General features: G+C 39.4%; 1 protein-coding gene across 4 annotated transcripts in view; it reads right to left on the bottom strand.

The window, feature by feature from the left end:
- map3k10 (mitogen-activated protein kinase kinase kinase 10) overlaps positions 1-24,500 on the bottom strand; it is a 59,798-nt gene that overhangs the window by 18,284 nt on the left and 17,014 nt on the right. For 2 of the 4 annotated variants that reach the window (XM_011482530.4, XM_078929941.1), the window contains exons 2-11: positions 10,360-10,540; positions 9,130-9,278; positions 6,831-7,006; positions 6,288-6,534; positions 5,170-5,292; positions 4,954-5,092; positions 4,755-4,867; positions 4,431-4,672; positions 3,805-4,327; positions 299-2,193 (exon numbers count right to left, since the gene is read on the bottom strand). In XM_011482530.4, the coding sequence (XP_011480832.1) occupies positions 1,790-2,193; positions 3,805-4,327; positions 4,431-4,672; positions 4,755-4,867; positions 4,954-5,092; positions 5,170-5,292; positions 6,288-6,534; positions 6,831-7,006; positions 9,130-9,278; positions 10,360-10,540 (2,297 nt within the window). In that variant the 3' untranslated portion in view covers positions 299-1,789. Of the gene's footprint in view, positions 1-298; positions 3,675-3,804; positions 4,328-4,430; positions 4,673-4,754; positions 4,868-4,953; positions 5,093-5,169; positions 5,293-6,287; positions 6,535-6,830; positions 7,007-9,129; positions 9,279-10,359; positions 10,541-24,500 lie in introns of those variants that run through there. The other 2 variants (XM_011482532.4, XM_078929940.1) reach the window with 2 other exon arrangements.

Below are 24,500 nucleotides of genomic sequence, written 5' to 3'. Positions count from 1 at the left end.
TGGCAGTTTTATATTGGGAACTTCTTTTTAACCCTTGTGCAATCTTAGATGACCCCACCTTTACTATGACGTGTTATTCCTACCATGACAAAAGTGGATAAGGGTGGAAAGATTTCATGTAATTCATGGACACCAGTGAAGATCACAAATCATTGAAGAAAATAGGTTCATAGCACTGTCTAGTGGGTCTAGATGACCCAACTCCCAACGTTAAAATGCCTAGGATAGCACAAGAGTTAAAGGTTTAAAAATCATGAAACACACAAACAATAACAAAACCACACCTATACGTAAGGCATTTTTTCTTTTTAAATTCTTTTTATTGGCCTTTCATTCCTCACTGAACCCAGACATGTCACAGGCTTGAGACTGAAGACAACATGGATGTTCCCATAAGAAGTTTCCCAGGTTATCCTTGTGTTTTTCCTCTTATATATTAACAAATATATACAGATATCCTAGGAAAAGCACTGAAATAATGACTCCTTTCCCGCAATAATAATAGATTTAATAAATACTCAGTGTTCTTACCAGAGTCACTCTTCTACAAGTGGGATTGACATCATCCCATACAAACACCAGCACTCGCAAACACATACATACACTCAAATACACTCGTCCATTGTACTAAAAATGCTCCGGAGAGAAAAGGTGATTTGTCAGTTGTGACTTTGAATCCACAGAAAGACCAGCAAGTCACATAAAGTTGCTCTTAAAGTGTCACTGAAGCTTAAAATAGCAAGTCAGAGGAGATGAAGCTTCAAAATGCATGAACATGGGATCAAAGCTGACGTCAGCAGGCCCATTTCCTGTTCTGCATCTGTTTTTGGTGGGATCCATGCATGATACTGACTGCTACAAAGGAATGTTTCATTCCAAAAAAGACACATTGGAGCATGTGCAGCAACCCAGAAAACAATGCCGTATGTAGTGCACAGCAAACCGATCACAAGTAGAACAACATGCACTAAAAAAAAAAAAAAAACACCGGCACACACTAACACTTTGTTCATCCATACGTGTAATGCAATATACAGTATGCACATTCACACTAAGATAAACAAACCTAGTCTGCAAAACCAACAAATCCACAATTTTTGCTCAGGTGTTGCAAGCACTGAGAACAGGACGCGTGAACAGACCTCCAGTGAGGAGTGAAAAGAAGGCTTTCTTGTCTCAGGCTTGAAGAGGGAACAGGATGACTGAAAAAAATGAAGACAGAGCTGACGGAGAAGACTTCATGATGACATTTGCGTTCCTACAGAACAAACAGTGTGCAAGGAGAGGCGTAACCTCTGATCAAAGTGTCCAGAGAAACACTCCTGAAGCAACAAGCGTATTAAGTCAGAGACGGAAAAGATGCGGGAAAAAAGAGTGACAGAAACAAGCAAACGGACTGAAATGACCAGAAAGTCAAAAAGTGTCACTGTTAAGTACTTTGACGGCTTTAAAGGAAATGTAATCTGGCCTAAGAAGCAAATGTAAAAAAGCTTTCTAGGAGAAACAGAAGGTGGAAGTAGGATAAATAAGGTGGAGAAACAGACTAAAAGGGTTTTTAAAAGGTTCCTTGGACCCTCACTTGTGCAGGTTGGAGAGACCTATCTGGAAATGCTGTGAAAGGGTTTCTCATTTCTTTGGACACATGAAAGGACAGCCTTCCATTAGGGGTCTAAGAAACCAGATTTTTCTGCAGACTTCAGTGAGAGCGTTTTGCTTGGCTCAGACCAGACCTCTCATTTGTGAAACAGCTCTAACAGCAGGAGGAGTTGACTTTTAAATGTCCGCTTCATTATGTGTACTGTTGTCCACACAGAGTGGCAGGTTGCAGTTGTCCACACAGGGGAACTGTGCTGTCCAAATTCTGGCCCTCCATGTCCATGTCCATCAGGTTGGGTCGTGTGACGCCGGCGCTGCTGTCCCCTGACCCTAAAGGGCTGTCACAGCTGCTCCCTGGCGATGAGCTGAGGGTCCGGGACACAGAGCCCAATCTACGCTGGTTGGCGGCCCGTAACCGGCCCGGTGTTGGCCGTGGGCGGGGTGCAAACTCCAGTGTCTTGGGTCTCTCTAAGGGGCTGATGAGGCAGACAGGATCTGGATCTGGAGGCGGGGGAGCAGGTGCCTTGCGTCGATGTGGAACTGGGAAAATAATGGAGGGATCAGGGAGCCGAGGGATGTCCCGGATGTCCAGGGAACCTGAGTGGTTTTAGAAAAAGTCACCAAAAAAATACAATAAAAATGTCCGGATTTAAGTAGTTAGTATTTGTCACTTGGTGTAACTTTCCCACTGATCCAGACAGAGACAGTTACAAGGTAAAATAGTGATTTTTCATCTAATATCAGCTGTGCACTATTGAAGCCACTCTTGCTGATCACAAACAACATGGAAGGGAGCAGAATTGGGATTGAGATGAACAGAACAATTCTCGCTCTTTAATGCAGAAATGAGAGCTGCTAAGTCACATAAAACAGAAACTTGATATAACTTTTTGCAATCCATCAACATCAAGAGTCTATTGATGAGAAAGATCATTTTGGTTATTCATAAAAACATGTTTCCTTATCTGAAACTCAGAGTAGAAGTTAAAAGGTTGAAAGGCTTGGTGGCAGTTTGCAGTTAGGCAAACCATCGATGGATCCACCCACCTGCCAATCAAAATAACTGCTGTAATAAAATCAAAACGGCTGATTAATATAAAGTACTTCTCTCCCCCAGAGTGATCATGAATATTTTATAAAGAAACAAATGTAAAATCAAAAACGCTTCAGAGATCAGATGGCAAGATGTAAAGTTGGAGCCAATGGAGAAATGCTCCTTTCTGAAGGTTGCCACCTGTGGTCTTTGGAGGAACTGCAACATTTGGATGCTCAAAGTCAGAACAGAAGCTGGATAACCTGGATAACAGTGTGCACCTATAATATACAATAAAATATACGTATTTTTATATATCTGTATGTTTAATACTATTGCCTGTGTGAGTTTTCTTTTAATTTTTTTTATTAACAGACTTTTTGTTAATTTTGCATTACCACTTCTCTGACACAGTCATTAGAGTACAACTCAGTAAAATGTGTATTTTCATGATAAGCATTTTTATTTGTGCTTTCTATGGTTTTTAAATGAGCAACAAATAACAGTATAACATTTTTGCAGGAAGCATCTTTTTGATCAGTCTTCTGCTTTAAACAAGCCTGTATGTCTCCCTGCAGATGTTTCTCTATTTATCTTTTTCCTCCTGTCCCCTCAGGCTGTGTGACCACAGTCTGGTTCTGCAGGAGGTTTATTCCTAATTATCAATTTGAGGAAGATTTTTCTCTCCAATGATCACATTTTAATTGCTCAGTACAGTACAGGGGTCAAGCCCATATCCTTTTGATCTGTTGGATCACTTCTATAGGCCCCTAATCACACAATTTACATTATCGAGAAGTGCTGCAGAAAGTGTCCGGAAGGGAAAATCATACAATTTACCCTAATCCTACACCTAACCCAAAAGTGTTCAGAACTGTAAAAACAACTTTTATTCAAGCTTAAAATGGGGAAAACCACAACTGTTTGAGTCACCAGTTACAATAAAGTTTTTTTCAAGCAATACTGGGGGACCTCTGGTTCCGGTTGAGGACCTCCAGCTCTGGCTGCTGATGTCTGCAGCCAGGTCCTCTTGAGATAATCTAGACTGAATTGGAACATAACGATCATATATATTAAAGCTCTGTCTGATGTTTTCTGCTTTTTTGGAGCACTTTAAGACTAACTTTGTCTTAAATTTGCGCTTGATAAATAAAGTGGTTGGAAGTGAGTTATACCTTTGCTTGGTGCTCCTGGTGGAGGAGGCATGGGCATGCTTCCATCTGACGGTGTCCTCCGGTGTCCCAAAGTTTGGGCTCTTGGTCGTATCGCCCCATCTGAGGGGGTGCGCCTGTGTCCTCTGTTCAGAGCCATGGTCGCAGACACATGAGTGGGTGTGAGGGACTGGTTTGGCTCCTTCTTGAAGCTCTCTGCCCGCAGGTCTAAGAGAGGGTTAAGGGCGGGAGCTGGGGAGGCTGCTGGTGTTTTGATCCTGCCCACTGGGGTCATGGGGTAGTCGTCAGAGTCGGAGGGGAGGAGGGACTTGGTTGAGTTGCAGTCGGACAAGGAGGATAAAGAGAGGAGTGTTACAGAAGGAGACGGGTCCATGCAGGCAAGCGCAGAGTCGTGGTGTCTGGAGAGGGTCAAGGAGAGGTTTCTGCTGGGGGGAGATGTGCTGCGGCGAAAGCGTCCCGTCCTCTGGAAAATACCTTCCTTTTTCTTCCTCTGCTCCTCCCTGAGGTCCTGTTCATCTTGCTGCACCTGAGAACAAAAAGATTGCTAATTAAATCAGACATACTATCCAAAAACAATGATTTGCCACCTTAAGAGCAGACTATAAAGCTTTGATCAAATTCAGTTCTACCTGCAGTTTTCCCAGCTGCAACAAATCTTGTCCCAGGCCAACAGAGGCAAGCAGAGAGGCACACCCCAGCAGCAACGTATCACTTTTCTTCCTCTGGCTACAGCGACGAAGTGATTCCTGGTAGCTTCCACTCATCCCGACGCCTCCAGGCGATGGAGGCCCAAAGTCCTCCAAGGCCCCGCTGTCGGTCTTCTCAGAAGCTGGTAAACCCCCTGGAGAATCCTCAGGCTCAAAGCACTCCTCTGTTTTATGTAAAGGAAAAATTTGCTTTCAGCCTCACAAATGAGGGACAGATTGCATATTTAAAAAAATAAGAGGACTTACCCATTTCATTCAGGCTGGAGAAGCCAGCCGTCATGGGTGCATGTTTGGGAGACTTCCCCAGATTTGGTGCACTTGATGAATAGACTTTGCATCCTTCACCCAGAGATTTTAACCTGCAAGCAAAGTGACGTTGAAACTTACTGCACATAAAACCGATCATTTGAGGAAAATAAAACCGATTGATGGTTTGGATATGTACTTGTCCTCCCCGCCGACACGCTCTTTCTGATGCGTGGAGCTTGGGCCCCAGGTGCGTCCTTTCTTCTTGCTGGACCCCAGGTCTTCCTTCTTACAGACAGCACTGCGGCCCCACGTCTTGCTGCCGTCGCTCGGCGTCACTAAGGCACAAAGCACAGTTCAGGAAAATGCATATTTACTGTAAGTCTATGCTTGGCTACAGCGGTGTTGCCCTCACATCTAATGGCTCTCAGGCGGGGAATAACCCCTGGGCTGGCAGGTGGCGTGGTGCTCTCACTTCTCTGGGTTTTCCTCTTGTCCACACTGGGAGAAGCCTGGACGGTGATCTTGTGCTCAAACCCTGCACAGAAAAAAAAAACATACAGAAGTGTACTTTTTATTAGCTTCCAACATCAAACACAGGTAAATGTAAACATGTTATAATCAACACACTTATAAGTAGAGAATTACAAAAAAAAAATATTAATTTATCTTGGTGTATACCGGATACATTTGCATGAATCATAATGATATTTTTTTGTTATATTTACTCCTCATGAACATAACTATTTAATGGGAATTCTGACAACATTTTGAGATCAGTTTGCAGGTCACATACTTAAAGACCCATTCCATTGAAAATTGTGTTTTTAGGGGTTTTAACATGTTCTTGTGCATTTTTTTTCATATGTAAAGAAAATTAAGCTTAAGCTGTGAATCAGGAGCAGACAAATAAATACAGTTGGGAAAAACTTAGCTGTGACCTACGTGCTGCCATCAGCAAATCATGAGCTCCCAGCTCCGCTCCATTCTGATGCATCTACATGCAGACAGATGGATTCACGTTTGTCTTTGTTTTTCTCATCTGAGCTGGCATTGGTTTGGATAGCTCCAAAACTGCTTGCCCTTTTTATTGCAGAGCTAATGTTATGCTGGGGTTGTGAGGAGCTGTAAGCTAGCAGGAGAGCATGTAAACAGAAGGATGTCGGGAAGCAAGGTCAGGCTCACTCTGTGCCAACAGCCTCACCCACAACTCAGAGGCAAATTTAAATGAGCTACTACCACTCTGCTGAAAACTTCTCTTGGAAAAAAGACACTGGATGTTTTATTTTGCCTTAAAACAGCATAATAATAGTTAAAAGACCCCTGGGAACACTTTTACAATAGATCCAAAGATGATTGGAGTGGGACTTTAGCAAAGCAGAGAAGAAAAGACAAGACAAGGCTATATTTAGTTAAACGCTCTGGAAATTTTACTACAAGCCTAAGCTAGGAAGTGACATCAAAACAGGATCCTGCCCAGTTTTGTGCACCTGCTTCTTTAATCAAAGAACTGCATTTCTCCCTTTCACCCACCAGAGGGCAGGCTGATGCAGCTGCTGTCTCTGCCCAGCTTCAGCAGCCGGCTCTTCTTAAAGTGTCCCTTTCTCTTCTTGACACTAGGCTTCTCCTGGTACATCTGGTGGATGATTATGTTCAGCTCCCGTTCCACAATGTCGATCTCCCTCTCTGCCAGCTCCTGCTCCCTTCTCCTTAGCTGCTCCTCCTGCTCTTTCTGCTCCTCTGCTGCCCGGGCCAACTCCTCCTCCCAGGATCTCAGCTCCTGTAGACAGAAAAACAGGAGAAAGGAGAGATGAGCAACACTTTTAACATGTTTTTTTCAGCATCAGAGAGGTTTCTCAGTTTGTAGAAACACCTTCAGACGTATGGTGAGATTTTTCCCACCTCATGAAATCACAGTTACTGCAGTGAACAAATTCACATATAAAAGGGCAGGGAGCGGATAATGTTCAATTTTTTTTCTCTCACACCAACCAAAGACACTTTTATGTCAGCTTCAAAAACAAACAGTTTCATTCTATCTTCTTTCCTCCAAGGAGATGCTTTCAGGTTTCTCACCTTCTCTTTGGTCCTGAGTTCATCAAACATCAGCTGGATCTCCACTCTCCAGTCTTCTTGTAAGGAGTGAAATGACTCTAGAGGCATTTGAAACATGGCCGACTGCTCGATGGTCAGCAGTCGCCTCAGGATGCTGCTGAAGGAAGGCCTGCTGTGGGGGTTGGGGCTCCAGCACTCTGAAGGACAAGAAACAAGACGGAAGGATGTAGAAGAATCATTTATTACAATAAGAGGTTATTAGTGGAGTTATTGTCACACATAATGCAGATTATACCTTTAATTTGACATTTAATACACAACACAGGGACAGAATGATATTTTAACGAGCAAACTCAGTCAACCTCAACAGAAATCAAATCCAGACCTGTGCAATAATGCATTTATCTATATCCAGTCGTTTTCATGTGAGCATGAGAAGCATTAAGGGTTGACTGAAACTAAACTTAACCAAATCTATAATTGGCTCGCTGTCTTTGTCCATAATGTTGCCATAATCTAAAATATCCTGCGTTATTTGTCAAGATGAATTAATACAATTCCATATTAACAGCCTGATCCAAAACATATTTTTTTCAGCATCAGAGATGTCCAAAAACCTGCAGCCAGACACCAATGGCATTTTTCTTTGTCTTCAGAATTACAGGTTGTTCCAAAAGAAGAATGTTTTGGGATAACCATGAGCCAAACCTGTACTTATGCTGGCATGAATGGTTTAAATTGCAGATGAAGTTCTACAATACATTTGATGTCCTTCTTTTTTCCGCTCTCCATGAATTTACAAAAAATCATTGCCATTTAGTTAAAGCTTTTGTCTTATTTCTCCTAGAGGCAGTAATACCTGGTTTGTGGTTCTTGTGTGTTTTCCCTCAGCTGTAGCCTGATGTAGATTAACTAATTTTTTTCTGAAGTAGCTAATGTTAGTTAGCTCATTTGTTATTGTAAGAATTATACTCCTTTATTATGAAATTAAAGTTATAAATAATTCAAAGTAATTCAAACTGTATTTTTTCCAGTTTTCTCTGTGAATATTGTATTTTTTTAAGTGAGCACAACACAATGCAGTTCATCGTGTTCTGTAGACTTGACTAAGCAATAAAAATGAAAATATAAACGAAAGTTATCATTAGTCTTGTGAGTCTTGAGAAACTCGAAAGCCCTAAAAAGGTCATATGAACATTTTATTACCACTAGAAGTCTTTTTTTTTTAGAGTTTAGGAAGTTTTAGCTCCATAAAAACAAATGTATGCAAGTTAGGTGTTTCCTCTAGGAACTATTTTTCTGCTGCGAATCGTGACATGTATGTTTAAGTAACAGAATGTATGACTGAAATTTTCATTTAAAAAAGAAAAGGAGCAAGATGGCAGAAGCATTTCGTGGCCATTGAGAGCAAAAACATCAGAGATGAAACGGCAGAAACATTCAGTAAACCTACCGCACTTCAGACAACCACAGCATGAGCAGAACTGTCATTTACACCAAAACACACCAAGGAGAAATGGAGCAACAAATGTAACAGCTTTGCAGAGTAAAATGTACAAGAACTAGAATAAACGGTGTGTGGATGAAGCTGAAGGGAGATGAAAGTGAGCTGATGACAGGAATAAACTGAGGAGAGCAACGGATGTCAAAAGCAGATTAACGGATGAAGTGTAAAGAGGCTTTGGGGGCAGAGTGAAAGGGGTAGTTTACGAAAAATAAACTCCGTTTTATGTGCAACAAGTTTGCCGAAGTCTAGCTCATTTGCAAATCAGCTACGGGTGGTCGGAAAAGTGGCAAAAGGATAACCATATATCAGAAAGTCAAGGAACTCCTCATCCAAACCTGCAAACCTGCTATTCTATTGTTATTGTAGGAAGACCTGGGAGGCTAAATGTTGCAAAAAATACTTTAAAAAGAAACATAGAGAGGAAAATTATTAACTGAGCTTTGAAAAAGAGATTTTACTGTTTCTGATAATTCAGGTCATTAGCAAAGATACCAACATATGAACCCTAGATGAGATAACCTGCAGAACTGTTTACAATAGTATACAAATCCTCATTAACTTAATATATTTTAATATTGACAAAATATTTTCAATTGAAATCATGGAATTAAACAATTTCCATTACAGCTGTTCAATCTTAAAAGCCAAGAGTATGAGCAGCTGAATACAGAATTTTTCATCCAAAGGGAGTTTCTGCTTAAGGTTGTGCTGGATGACAGGTGTCCAGGAGTGACAAACATAGACAGTGCACTCACACATCTCCAACAAATGCTTTCTCTGCTAGGGCTGAACATTTTTAGAAATTCTCAATACCTGTCAGTAGCTGAGCAAAGGGTTCTGGACAGGTTGAAGGTATGGGGAGTGTCAGCTTGTTCATGGCAACACCATAGGCTACTGCCAGTGCGTCTATTTCTCTGTAAGGAACTTCTCCAGTCAGCAGTTCCCAGAGAAGAACACCAAAACTGTGGAAAGAGGAAAACAGACATTTTCAGCAAAAAGGAAAATGTATCATCAAACATCACCCTAAACCTTAGAATTATTTATAACAGTCTAATTATATAACAACTCTAGAACAACTGCAAAAGACATTGCATAAAACTGAAAAAAATATTTTGGTCAGAGAGCTATTAACATTATTTATTATAATAAACAGTGTATTTTTTATTTGCTTTAAAAGACAGTGATTGTTGATCTGGCGAATGGCACAAGGAGAATCTTTAAATGCAAACATTGTAGAAAATTCTGTGGAGCTGCACACACAATTTTCTGGGCTATGCATTAAAAAAAAGTGTTCTTAGCATGTTTATCATTTATGATCAACAGGTCATTTAACTATGTTTTAAGAACTAGCAATATAAAATATATTAGAATAATTTGGTTTATTATCAAAATATGGAATTTTGGAGACAGTTTTTACTTCTTTCCTGTCATCTTTATTTGGAAATCAGACCTGCAGCAGACTGCCGGATAGTTTCTTTGTACCTATATGCCTCAGAATGTGTTTTTGATGCTCAGAAGTGTCTCTGTGTGTACATGTTTGCACAAAAATTCACAATGAAAAAAGAAGGGATGCCAGCAAGGCCAAGTGGGGCCCCAAATGGTTTAACCCTTGTGCTATCTTAGATGACCCCACCCTTACATTGACGTGTTCTCCCTACAATGACAAAGGTGGATAAAGGTGGAAAGATTTCTTGTAATCCATGGACACCAGTGAAGATCACAAATCATTGAAGAAAAAAGGTTCAGAGCACTGTCTAGTGGGTCTAAATGACCAAACTCCCACTGTTAAAGTGTCTAGGATAGCACAAGGGTTACAAGTGGACAGAAAAAGTGGGCACTCAGTGGACTGGCTCACTACGCTAGCCCTGGGCATTGGAGCTCGCTATGCTGTCCACCGGGCAGCTGGCCAGCCCACTGAGTGCCCACTTAACCAACGAAAACTGCAGACAAACCCATTCGGGGGCCGCATTTTCTGCCCACCTGTACACCATTGGGGCCCACTTGGCCTTGCTGGCTGGGAGAGCACACACGCTGGTACAGTACCTCCACACATCACTGCTCTTGGAGAAAAGGGAGAGCTTGATGACCTCTGGGGCCATCCAGGCATAGGTGCCTGCAGCACTCATCTTGGTGGTTTGATGCCACTCTCGAGCAAGACCAAAGTCTGTGATCTTCAGGGTTTTGCCACTCAGGTCGTTCCGTTCCACTGGCTGAAGTATGAGTACTTATGGAGGGGAAAAAACACATTTACTTTAAAAGGAACACTCACACATGCAAGAAGACATACACAAGAAAATAAATACAAGATGCAAACTCAGAGAAACAGCTGAAAAATCCCATATGTTCAGTTGTAAAAAGGTACTATGGATATTTATACTATCAGAATTGGCTACTCGGCATTATGACCAATAAAAGATAAAGTAGATCTTGTTTTTTGTCAGGAAGACTGTGCAAAATGAAGTGTTTATAGTATTTGTCTTCCTTCTTGATAATCTTTTGTTTGTTTGGTGTCTCTCAGAGCTTCATTGGACATCCCAGGATGAATAAACATTGCCCTGTTGATCCTTTATTTATGAAAGCAGTACAAAGACAGTAAAACACGCATTTCAGTTATGATGCAAGCTGGTGCCAAAACAAAAGCAAATGAAGAAAAAATTTAATTAATTTTAGAGAACCATATCAAATTACAAATACCACTTAGGACAGTGAGAGCTGCAACTTAACATCTATGTGAAAAAATAAATGATAAAACTTTTTTTTCTACATTTCAAGCCTGTTTTTAAGAATTCAGTAAAGAAAAAATACTGAAAACCATTGGTGCCCACAGTATATTTATACTCCTTTCGTACAGCAGTTTTTTTATTTATTTGTTTGTTTAATATATTTGTTTTTTGTATAGTTGTTTTGTTTGTTTGTTTATGGTGGTTAAAATCCAGCTGGTATTATTATTATTGTTGTTGTTGTTATTGTTATTGTTATTGTTATTATTATTATTATTATTATTATTATTATTATTGTTGTTGTTGTTGTTGTTGTTGTTGTTGTTATTAGTTTTGGTGTTGTTGTTGTTGTTATTGTTATTATTATTATTGGTGTTGTTGTTATTGTTATTATTATTGTTGTTGTTGTTGTTGTTATTGTTTTTGTTGTTATTATTGTTTTTGTTGTTGTTGTTGTTATTATTATTATTTTTTTATTCTTGTTATTGTTATTATTATTATTATTTTTATTATTGTTGTTGTTGTTGTTATTGTTATTACTATTATTGGTGTTGTTGTTATTGTTATTGTTATTATTATTGTTATTATTATTATTGTTGTTATTGTTATCAATATTGTTATTGTTATTATTATTGGTGGTGTTGTTGTTGTTATTGTTATTGTTATTATTATTATTATTTTTATTATTATTATTGTTATTGTTATTATTATTATTGTTGTTGTGATTATTGCTATTATTGTTATTGTTTTTATATTATTATTATTATTATTATTATTATTATTATTGTTGTTGTTGTTGTTGTTGTTGTTGCTGCTGTTGTTGTTGTTGACCTTTAATTAATCAGGACATTCTCACTGAGATTAAAAAACTCTTTTGCGTGGGATTCCTGACCAAGAGGCAGCCACAGTTGGTTACAAATCCATTAAAACATTGAGACAATAAAACATTTAAAACACTAAAAAATTCAAACAACACATTAAAACCTCATTCATTAAAAGTCATTCTAGCTTCTTTACTGACTTATTCAGAAAAATTAGGAAGAGTTGTCATGGTTTACATCAGGTGAGAGGCCGGTCACATCAAAGACCTCAGACCATCACAAAACCTCAGAGCCCAAACAAACATTGTGGTCCACAATTTCTTCTATCTACCTCACAACGGAGGAGCCCCTGGCGGTTTTCCATTTCAGTTTCTCTTAAAGCGAGAAGTTATGCAGGTGAATGATAAACACGCACCTGTCCTCTTGGTTCTAGTACGTGTTGATGGCATCAACAGGCTCCAAGGTATCTAGGTTTTACCAGTTTGAAAGTTTTCTTAAACTTTCAAATCAAATATGAGCTCTAAACAACGTTTAGTCATTTTATTTATCACTATCAGACTATCATGATTTGAACAACGCTTGAACGGTTAACTGCTTTACATTTACACAGTTTTGTATTTCCTTAAATTCTTAGTAGAAGTGAGTCATTACAAGAAAATACTTCAATATTTCCTGCTGAATGACTGCTTATGTTTCCATTTTTTTCTGAAAATAACAAATAAAAGAATTATGCGGGGGGGGAAACTGAAGACCTATTCTTAACATTTCACAGACTCGCTATCGTTGAGGAGCAATTGTGAATAAATATTCCTATTTGCAGTAAGTTTCTCATGGATTTGCAAAGTTTGTTTGTTTTAGGATGATACTAAGAAACGAGTTTTCTCTTTTCCAGTTTCACACTGCTTCACTGTGAGAGTTGCTGCTCAGCACGCCAGAGTTTCACTCTGTCTGATGTCCAGCTTTCTTCCCTGAGCATTTTCACTCTTCATCCTTCTCCTCACTACTGGATTTTCATCCCATCTCTGTCTCCATCCGTCTCTCTTTTCCATTTCGGACTTCCTCCTTCATTTCCGTGACAGGTCTGGCTATGGAAATATTTGGAGTGTACACAGTTCGTCAGGAGTCAGGTGGTGGGGGTTGCTTTCCCTCTTTCACTTATCTACAGGCGTATGCAAAGGGTGGCGAAACAAGGCCATACACACAGCAGCGTCTTTGTTTACACACATGCACTCCTGCACACGCACACATGCAGAGAGGGACACTTTCACGTGATAAAGGTGTGGCTCTGCTCTGTCTGGCTCGCTGGGAGGCCAGTTTCTGTGATAGACTGTCTGCTGTAGATCTGACTTCAGAGGTGGAGAATTTAAATGTTCCAGGCATATTTTGTTATGTAATCATGATAAATTGTCATAAGGAGAAAAGTTTGAACCGTGTGTCCTCTGTTCAGGTCCTCTTTTCAAGCTCAAGCGCCTGAAGCTGAGTTATAAGATCACATTCTTCACATTCTTTTCTCTTTTTCTTTTTTTTTCTTGAGTTTTATTGTGTTTCATTTATTAATATATTTAATTTTTTTCTATATACTCCAAAAATAAATTGCTAAATTCAAACAGAGTGTTCATTTCCACAATTCAATTCAATTCAATTTTATTTGTATAGCCCAAAATCACAACAACAGTCGTCTCGATGGGCTTCGAAGTAAAACATGAAATCAAAAGGATCACGAATACAAAGAGTTCAATAGAAAAATACTAAAATGAACTAACAAACTGACTATGCTATACTGGCATCCCTGCCCTTAGACCCCCCTTCGCGGTAAGGAAAAACTCCCAAAAAAACCGGATTCCGGAAAAAACGAAGAAACCTCAGGGGTGCCCACATGAAGGAGGGATCCTCCCCCAGGACGGACAGGCGATTTACCAGAAATCTTAGAGAAGAATTAACTTATCTAAATCTACAACTACATATATAAAAGTCCAGCAGACGAGCTTCATCCAGCCGTGGTTATCGGGACAGTCAAAGGCGCGAGTCGAGCCGGAGACAGGAACCACAGCCAGGTGTAGGAGATTCACAAAACCTTTCATCCCCTGCAGCTTCCAGGAACTTCTGGCTCCCTCTTTCTTCAAAGACTTTCTTTTTTCTTTTCAACATGTGTGTTAAATTAGATTTTGCTTTCTTGAGTCTTTAACAAAGTCCTCTGATTATCTAAATGCTTATTTTTGTATTACAAGCTCCTTTGAACAGAAGCAGAAGAGATTTAGTTTAACTTTTTTTTAAAACATAAATTTTACCATCAGTTTTTGTTTTAAGAAAATGTTCCAATATCATAAAATGCACATAAACTATAATAAAATGTCTTTGGATGGCCAGAAAACGTCATCGTGAAGAACCAAGGAGACTGAAACAAAACCAGAGGAGGCAGCTGGAGTAATTCTCAGCTAAAAGGCTGCAGGTCAGACTCTGATCCGCTTGCTGTTCTGTGTTATATTAGTTTGGAATATTTAAAAAAAAAAAACTACAATAATAAGGTACCAGTTTAATATTTTGCACAGTTTTAGTGAATCAAAATTTACTAAAGATGAAAGAACTATTTAAAAAATTGCTTTGAAATAACTTTTTTGTAGATTTCACATAATGTCAGATAAAAGATCATAAAGCAAAATTCAAAAGCATTTGGCACAAAAAACAAGGAACAGCTAAAGCACTTCATTTTGACATTGCATAATAATATTTCCTGGTTTAGATTGGCATGGCACATTCATTATGACTAAAAACTGAAAAGTTAAATAAAACTTTTGTTAGACATTGGTGCACTATGAGGAAAGTTTTTTTCTTTATGTGTTTATAGTGACTTTGAAAACCGTCATTCTTGCCGCCTCCCTGTTTAGGTGCTGTGTGTGGGTTGCTGACAGCGACAGTAAGCCGGCATCATTCTCAAGCTGTCTTTTCTATTCTGATAGTTCGGTCCCTGTGAGGCGTCACTTTGGGCTGACTAAGTCTGTCTTTGTGCCTCGAGGAGCCAGACAAACAGAAACAGAGGCTGTGGTGTGTTTGGATGTTCACACGGATGCATCGTCTTCAGTCTGTCTTTTTTAGACCAATAAAAGCAAATATGGAGCGGACTCATTTAGTAAAAGACACCGTGAGTGTGGGCGGAGTAGAAGCAGCAGGAAAATACACTGAAACTACAAGTGAGCCTGTTTACAGAAACTCGGTGTGAAAGTGAGGAGGGACGTGCACCTGTTCCCTCTCCGGCTTTCACCCTCGTGCCATCACCAATTCTATTCTCACACCTTCCCACCTCCCAGCTGCTTTTTGCACCATGTAAATGTTCAGTCAGAGAGCCACAGCATGCATTAACTGATCATTTTAATATGTCCCCTCTGTCCAATACCTTCAAAAACAGCAAATATGCCTCAAATATTGTAGTTTAAAAGATTTGAATGTCCACATTCAAGTGAAAGCTTTTACCAGTGTTGTGGAAATCATCCTTTTTGAGTAATCCCTTAATGGGTTTTATTGCTGCTTTAAATTATTGTGTTACATTAATCTTTAATTAATTGGTTGAAGGCTGTAAAGCTTCAACCCTTTGTTTTCCTCTCAGGCTATCTTCCGCCATTTTTCGACACTTAACTCCTTCTACAATTTTTTACCTATTTTAACCATTCAACTATTAAAATATTCAACTCTTTCAACTTATTACAGTCATTACTTTTGGTCCTTCAAATCTTTGAACTTTTCAAGAGATTCCAGGATTTTCCAAGTTTTATGGATCATTAAAATACATGGAGAATCCTTGAAACTATTATTACTATTATAACTATTATATTAACTTTAACATGCCTTTAGCTAGAAACACCGTTCAAACAATAAACTTCTCACAAGACCTTGGACTTCAATATAAGTTTTAAAATTATTATGGGATGGCAACACCAACTACGGTTTTGTGGCCATTTTGTGCCTAAATTTGAGGCGATTTTAAACTTCAGTTTTTACCTACCGGTATTTTAACCATTTCCCTGTTGCAATGTTAAGATCTTTAAGCTTAATCCTTTCTGCTATTACTTTTGGTCTTTCAAATCCTTGAACCTTTCAAGATATTCCAGGATTTTCCAGGATTTTTGCTCCATTAAAATACATAGGGAATCCTTTTGCTTAACCTCTTTTACAGGTTTTCACCTTTTTTAACCATTTTACTTTTAAAATGTTGAGCTCTTTCAGCTCAGTTCAGCCATTTCTTTTACAAATTATGCTTTCTTTCAGCAATACAGCATTCAACCCTGCATTTTCTTCTGGAAATGCAGCTCCTTCTAGTTTTAAGTGATTTTCATCTAAATAACTACATAATCCAAGCAACAAAATATAATAATATCAACACGGAGAGCAGAGAACTGCACTTTTAAAAGACAACAACAAGGTGTAATAATGACTGTGAGCTGTCCAGACTGCAATAAAAGAAAGACTGTCATGGTTTGAGTTTGTTTTGTCTTGGTTTTTGCTTTAGTTCTTGTTCTGTCTTGTTTGGTTCTGTTTCCTGTTTTATTTTGAAAGGGTTCCTGTCTTGTCATGTCTTGAGTTGTACTTCCTTGGTCCCCATCTGCCCTGATCATGTTCACCTGTGTCTTGTCTGCTCTGTCTGTATATAAGTCTTGTCTCTCCCTTCCTCTTGTGCTGGTCCATTAACGTCTTCATGCCTCGTCGTCCCTTCATGCCATGTTCCATGTTCCTCGCCACGCCACAGTAAGCTTTATTTTGTTTTGATTCCTGCTCTGCAGCGCCTTTTGTTTGTTATTAAACCCTCTTGCCTTGGAACCGTGTGCCTCCTGCCTCTGCGTCTGGGTCCTACCTGCTCTCCAGCCCCCCTCACCCTGACAAAGACAGAATTTTACGGCAGAAAAGACAGAAAAAAATTGCTAACAATCCACGTATAGCCCATGAAAAGTGCTTTTCCATTTCTGTACATTTAACATACAATATGTTATATGTTAGGAAGAGTTTTGTGTTTCTTTCCTTATTGTTACCATAACTTTATTCTCTGTGGGTCATTAGACAAACTACACAATGAGATAATTTGACCAAAGTTATGTTTATACTGGAAAACCTTCTGCTTTAAAGATAGCAACAAAAAAAAATGCGGACTAACCATGACCTGATGCATTTGTGCCTATAAACTACTAAAATCATACCAAATAAAGCTGTTTTCGGAGACTATCATCTGCCTCAAACTATAGAAATTACTAAAACATATTTACCAAACATGACCTTAAAGCATTATAAAGCTAACACGTGACTCACAGAAGTAAAAGCTCACAGCAGCTGACCAGGAGCAGAATAAAAAATGTGGACTGTTTCCATTTTTTTCCCTTTTCTTTTTTTTGCTTCTGTTCACAACTTGATGCTGGAATAACGTTGTACATAACCATTTTTAAAGACATATAACAATTGATTAGCAATGGCTCACACCCCTGCATTACATTATAAGTAATACATTACTTTTGTAATGTGTTACTCCCGCCGGAACAAAGGGACAATTCTACACCTTCATTACTTATGTATGAGCAGGAACTGTGACGTCATACTGTTGTTACATAGTTCATATAGTTTTAATTTAGTTGTGCAAACTTTAATGCAAATTTACATCTATTGCTCTTTGGTAGATTTACAAACAGAATAAAAACTATGTAATGTTTGGGATTAACCTGTCACAAACAGTGTAGAGCCAAAAGCGTAGTCCAACCTCACAAAAGGCATGTAAAAAACAACAACATGCATTTTTACAACAATGAATGGGAAGCGAGAACGAGTCCTCGAGGAAAACGTGCCTTTTAAGACAATCCGGTGTCAGCCCTGCTGTAAATGTTATCTCAAAATAGACTTGAGAAGTAATGAGAAGAAAGTTAGACATCCTGCTCACTCGCCTTCAGCAGCAGCATGAATTAAGCTGGATGTGTCACTGCTTACAGACATTAAACGTGCTGTGAGGGTTTAAAGCTGCAGGACAGTTTGGGTTCATTTGAAATCTATTAAAAAAAAAAACATATGACGGATTGTTAAAAGCAAAACCTTGCTTTTAACAATCCGTCATATGTTTGATTTTCTTGTCTTCAGTTATGTTCTAGTTTTTTGCATCATGTTCTCAGTCTGTCAGATAGTTTTCTCTAAACAGTGACGCTTTATCTTTTTATTGTGTTGTGTCTACAACCTGAAGACAGCCTCAACATGACTGTACTGTTTGCAACCACACCACAGTTTCTGCAAAGAGAAAACTGAACAACAATTATTCCCCTTCTTTTAAAGTAGTCACATATCTTTAGGAAGACCTTTAAACACTTAAAGCATCAGGTACAAATACGTGGCGAGAAGCTAATCCCTCTGCCCACTTCAATGAGTTCACCACCGACCAGTGGCAGCTGAACACAAAGCAGGCGGAACGTGTTTTTCAGGTTTGAATTCTCAGCAGTACAGACAAGGGAACCTGTGTTAGCAGGGAAAAGTCCTAATTTCACAAGATTTGCAGGTATTTTGGTGAACTTGTTTGATTACAGTATACAGACAGACTGACAGGAGACACCTGCAGTAAGGGCGGGGTCCACAAACTTTTTTCTTCCTTCAGTGGTTATTTTATTGACCTTGTTTTCACTCCTACACTCATCTTTGGACCCTGACCTTAGTCGAGGGGCACATTAAAATAATCAACCTTTACCAATAAGCAACTTACAAGGCTTTAATCTCACTAAGAAACCACCAGCCTGGTTATCCAGTACATAAGAAGCATGTGATAAAACCACACAAAAGGATTGTTTTCTCCTGATTATTTTCCCTTGTAGGAATGTTAGAAATTTGAGTACATGATGATGAGTACAGGAGTAAATATGATCATACATATGATTTTCCAAGGTTACGAATTACAGTTCACTAGGTTCAATGACAGAGCAGGATAAAGACAGGTACCACGACTTAAAAACCCATTCCAATAAAAATTTGTCTTTTGATGTCTTTGATATGTTCTTGTGGTCTTTTTCTTTTCTTTTAAAGGGTTTATAGCATGCTTGGACATGCGTGAATATATTAAAATACCCCTTTAGGGTTGTTTATAGCAACACTTAAAAGCTCAGAAAAAGCTGATTTTGCATGTTATTTATTTATATAGGCCTTTTAAGAAAATTAAGCCCAAATGTGCCTTTTTTGAGTATTTCTTCATTCAAATCATTGTGAATCAGAAGCAGATGAAAACATTATATTTGAAAAAGAATAGTATTTGTAACGTCAAAAACATGCTGGGTGGGCCACAAGCTGCTCCATTCTGATGAATCCACCTGTAGACGAATAGACTCATGTACGTCTTTGTTTTCCTCGTCTGAGCAAGCATTTGGCTCAAAGCTGTACAGCTGGATAGCTCCAATGCTGCTCACTATTTTAAGTTGCACTATTAACGTTAGGTTGTGGATCTAAGGGGCTGCAACAAGCGTTTAAACAGATGGTTCAGTTATGGGTGAATTTCTAATGAACTTCTGGCCTAGCAAATGACACACAGGTTTTTGTTTTGTTTTTTTTGGCTGAAAACATCATAATTAAACGATCGCTGCGAACACTTTTACAACAGATCAAAAGACAATTGGAGTGGAACTTTTAAGTGGAACTTTTAAAGAAGATACCCACTAAAAAGTAAATAGCTTTCAATTTAATTCAATTTAATGTCTGAAATACGAGCAGATTATTTGCAAAATGTGTCTACATTAATAGTATTTCTCATATTTGCTTTATTAAAATGACAGCAAGTTGATTTCTTAAAAAAAAACTTCAAGGAGGATTATTTGTGGCATCCTATGAGCTCTACAAACAATCTTTTCAGAACTGTTCCACTGAGGCAAATTACCGTTCTCTGTGCTCCCCCAGCATAGGGTTAGACAAACACTATTTGAGCTATCAGCTGAAGCCCAGCTTTGGGCGTGCCTGTGTAAGCAGTCAGCTGAGAGGTTTCCTGCTAGAGATCAGCTGATGATGTGCTGCAGGTGCAGACTTTTGACAGACTGTCCTGAAAATCCCTTTTCCCTCCTTGCATTAGCAGAATGCCCTTCTTCTCTTCATTAAACCACATTGTTTGATAGTTGTCCTACTCTAAATTGACTGCAGTTAAACCAATCTTGCAAGATACTATAATTTATGTAACTAATAGGACTGTTACTTTAATGCCAACAAATGTCTAAAAATCAATGCACACCCTCAGAAGGCTGCAGAGTCTAAAGCAATGACAGAGAAGGGCAAGATTACATCAGCTGATTAAGAGGACCAATCAGAAGGAGCTTCTGGGGGCACATTTAGTGTTAGGGTTCTGTTTGTGTTGACAGGAGGCCATGTAAACATGTAAATGTGTATGCTTTATCTGTGATCCAACAATACAAAATAATAGAAATGCAAAACTGGAATTTTGCACATCTTTCCACTGCAGATTTGATCTCAATTTGGATTTATGCCGTCGTTTTGTTCAAGTTAAGAAGCATTTAACTTTAGACAAAAAAGTCTTAGAGGAGTCTTATGCCGACATAAGAGGAAGTGCTTCCTCCATGCGTTCATTTAAAGGTTTATAATCAAACGCCCTCTGATATTCTCTGGCGGGATTATCTCTCTCTGCAGGCCTGAAAGCAGCGGGTGAGCCCCCACCAGGAGCAGGAGGGAGCGCGCACACAGAGGCTGGCTGTGCTGTTCCTGTGGCCCCGTAATGCACAAAGGTCAAGTGCATGATTGCATTATGCATTTGATCTGTGCTGAATAAACCCTAAGAAATTACAATAGACAAAGGATTCAGAAAACTGAAAAGGCTTTCAGCCTAAAAACTAAGATTTGAGTGACAAATTGTCACTACGAAAGGGTGTGTGCTGTTTTGGGCCAAGATCCAGTCCAGTCTGATGTACCACTACATGTGAGGCTGTGATAACAATAAAAAGGTCAAAAGTCGAAATATAAAGGAGTATTATTTGCGTTGCTTAATTGTCAGTTTACAAGAAAAATGACTTCTTTTTTATGAGCTCAACAAACAATTGTGTTATTTACTCTCATTTTGTTGGTGCTAAATCTGTATTGACTTCAACCACAACAGTATGGGAGAGATGTCTAACACTGATTTGTCTAACACTTTTCTATTGTTCACATTTAACGTGTTATCTGCAGTGATGATCATGAACAAACCACCAAAAGAAAAGAAATATTAAGGGGAATGTCTTTTTAGACTTTCTCTTTATTTATCTCCATTTGTTTTTATAGCATATATTTTGCCAGAACAATGGATCATAAATGTACTACTTTTTAATCTGATTCGAGAAAAAAAAGTAGCTAATGAAATACTTTTGGCATCTTTTTGAAACTCTGTTTTGTTTTTCTAGTTACAGGAATTACATTTCTGCTTGGAACTATATGTTTTTTATGGAGAGACAAGAAGCCAAAGCTGTTAAAATGTTTCAAGATAGCAATATAAACAGCATTTTAATTTTTTTCATCTTCTTCCGTTTTGTCCCTTTTGGGGTCACGGGCTGCTGGAGTCTATCCCGGCCACTTGTGGGCAAAGGCAGGGGGCACCCTGGACAGGTCGCCAGTCTTTCGCAGGGCCACATATAACACACTCTCACAGACAATTTAGAGTTGACCTATGAAGCACGTTATTGGACGGTGGGAGGAAGCCGGAGTCCCCGGAGAGAACCCACACATGCACAGGAAGAACATGAAAACTCCACACAGAAAGGTCCCCATTGATGTTCTGGTTCAGGTCCCCCCAGCCAAGACTTGAACCAGGGGCTTTCTTGCTGTGAGGCAATGTAATACACAAAAAGAACCTATAGACGGTGAACGATTCATGAACCATTTGAATTCTCTGTTTTTTAAAGGATGATGTTTAAAATCTGTGACAAAATTTGAAAAGGATCAAATTCCTTTCGTGCTTTTTCTTTTTTCCTCTGCCTATTACACAGCGCCTTGATCAGTCCCACAGAAACAGGTGTAGCCTGCACAGTGGGACAGCTGGTGCTGTGGTGTCCAAGTCAGCATATCGGCTCTGTCAGGGCCCGGTGAGACTCATCTGCTACCACCTCACCCCAGAGCTCACTGAAAACTGCTTGTTGTTAAGGTCAGGCCTCTGACTGCTGGTTCCAGCTGTCTGTCTCAGCGTATCAACATGGCAAATGCAGCTACTTGACAGACCCAGCTGGGCACCCATGTGTGGGGCTAGATGCATGCCCACAGGAGGCAGAGCAGCCTCGTCTGCCTGAGGTAATGATCCAAACTTCTCTTCTTTTTTTTCTTTTTTTTTTAAAGTAGCACATGTCCTTTTGAATGTCGCTCATCCTCTTTGCATCCTCTCTTCGCCCTTCACCCCAACCCCCTTTGCTGCTTGGGCTGACTGTGGTGTTGCTATAACCACAACCCACCAGGGAGAAAAACTGCAAATGGAGAAATAAGCACAAGCAATCATAAAACAAAGACGAGGCAGACGTGGGTTTGTTTTAATATCATGGGAGGTGAAGGCTGGGGAGGATGAATAGATGAGGACTGTGTCGGTTAAGGATCAAAAATGGGGGGATGGGAAGCCAGGAGGGAAAAAAGCCAACAAAAAAGAGGGGAATGACAAGAGGGAAGAAAGCTGTAGAAACGAGGACAGAGAAAGAGAATGGGATGTAGGAAAGAGGCAGTGAAAGAAAGACTAAGAAAGGGCAAGGAGGAGAGCGGGATGCAGAAAAGAAAATGAGAAAAAAACTGAGAGAAAGATGGAAATAATGAGTGGATGAAAAGATGCAGACCAGTTGTGGTTTAAGATGACTAGAGGGGAAGCTTTTGTCATTTTCTTGGCAGCGAAATCCAAACGTTTCTGAATCTCAATAAGCTTTTATTTAATCTCACATATCTTCATCTCTTAAGAGATTTAAAAGCATTAGTCAGCACAATTTCCTTCAAATTACAACACATAAAGTTAAGATTTTAAGCCCCCACACAAAAATGTTTGTTTAATCAATTATTTACAGCCCTGTGCTGCTACGCTGCTTTACTGTGTACGGTCAATTTCAGCAAGTAAACTGAAATTTAGGCTGGAAACTGACAGAGAAGTGTTGCAGCGCCTCTCGCATGGACCCTGTTTCTGTTGTTTTATTCAGCAGTTTTAGTGAGTATGTTCCCATGTCATTGATACCTCCGCTTGGCTCCATTCGTTCTACCGTGGGCCATTGAGGCCTCTAATCCCAAGCCGCTCTGCAGCACAGTTCCTCCCTGCAGCCATTAACTTTGTTTCAGCACAAACACAGCTGCCAGATCCGTGTGACCGCGGTGCTTCTCTCTCTTAGAAGTACGAAATGGAAGTACAAAAGGAGGCAGGTTGGTGTGGAGTGTGTTCCCAAGTGTGCAAAAATAACGATATGTAGAGTGTGGGAATCACTAAGCCGGTTTACCACATCTTTTATTTGAAACTTTTTACAGAAATGAGTTGCTGTCTTGTCTTATTCTTAAAATAATTAAATCAAAACAGAAATGATAGAACATAATGAACTCATTTCCAAAGGTGGTGGCTTTCAGAAAGTTATCCCAAAGTCAAACTCAAAGCAGTCTCCAGAGTTCTACAAGTAATACACAATATGTACATCCATCTTTGCAAAAGTTCGGATGTTGTTTGTTTTCGTGGGACAAACGCAGACACGCTGCCCTCAATGAGCGAAAGCCGGTGCCTCAGAGATCAACTCATCTTACATACGGTTAGGAAAATGAGTTTACACTGAAAGGCTGAGGAAAAGCATGATATAGGCCCTTTAACTACAATTAGCTGTTAAATTTGAAGTACTTAAAATGATATTGTCTCCTGTATTGACAAAAAGAAGGGAAACATTTTAGCTTCTTTATCTACAATAAGGTTTAGCCAACTGTGAAAGGTCCAAAGAATTCATTGAATACAACATATTTATCTTTAATAGGCAGACTGAATAATAAGCAGTGACTCTGAAGTTGGTTATCATTGACATTTAAATTTGTGCACTGTAAAAATAACTGTGCAACTTTAACAACTAGTCAGCATCTATGCTATGGTTGAAGCAGAAATCTCAGCAGGTAGTTGATTGTAACATCCTGTTTGCATGTCAGGCTCTGAGTTCAAACACTGAATAAAACATCGTTCTCAAATTGACTCCCAGGTTAATACGCACCAGCTGTCTGACTGAAGTGTCCTTCAGGTCATCATGCTATGAAAGTAGGTGAAGGGCCTTGGGCTCGGGGAACACCCTGCACCCTTTCTGATTGGCCTAACTCTCCACTTTCCGTGCCAGGCTGCTGGTGCACAACAATGACCCACTAACTGCAGAGTCAACAGCCACCATGCATGCAAGTCCATGAGAAGGACACTGTGTGTTTGTGTGTGTCTGTGTGTGGGTCAGTGAAATGTAACGCTCTGCCAACAAGTGCTTTTCTCACTAATACAGTGAATTATTTACAGTTGTGCAAACACCCCTGCATCACCCCTGTCAAAAATAGTAATATGATGAGGAATTATGTTATTTCTAATAAAGTTTTCTCCTATGTGTTATGTTCATGTTACTGTCATGACCCTTCCATTAGAACCTCTATAAGAGACTCAACCCTGGGGACACACTCCCTTTTGTTTGCTGTATTGTTATTTGAT

The sequence above is a fragment of the Oryzias latipes genome, chromosome 13, assembly GCF_053564925.1.
Source record: "Oryzias latipes strain Hd-rR chromosome 13, Olatipes_Hd-rR_3.1".
Taxonomy (NCBI): domain Eukaryota; kingdom Metazoa; phylum Chordata; class Actinopteri; order Beloniformes; family Adrianichthyidae; genus Oryzias; species Oryzias latipes.
The sequence above is the reverse complement of the archived record's forward strand: the minus strand, read 5'-3'. Positions and strand labels throughout refer to the sequence as shown.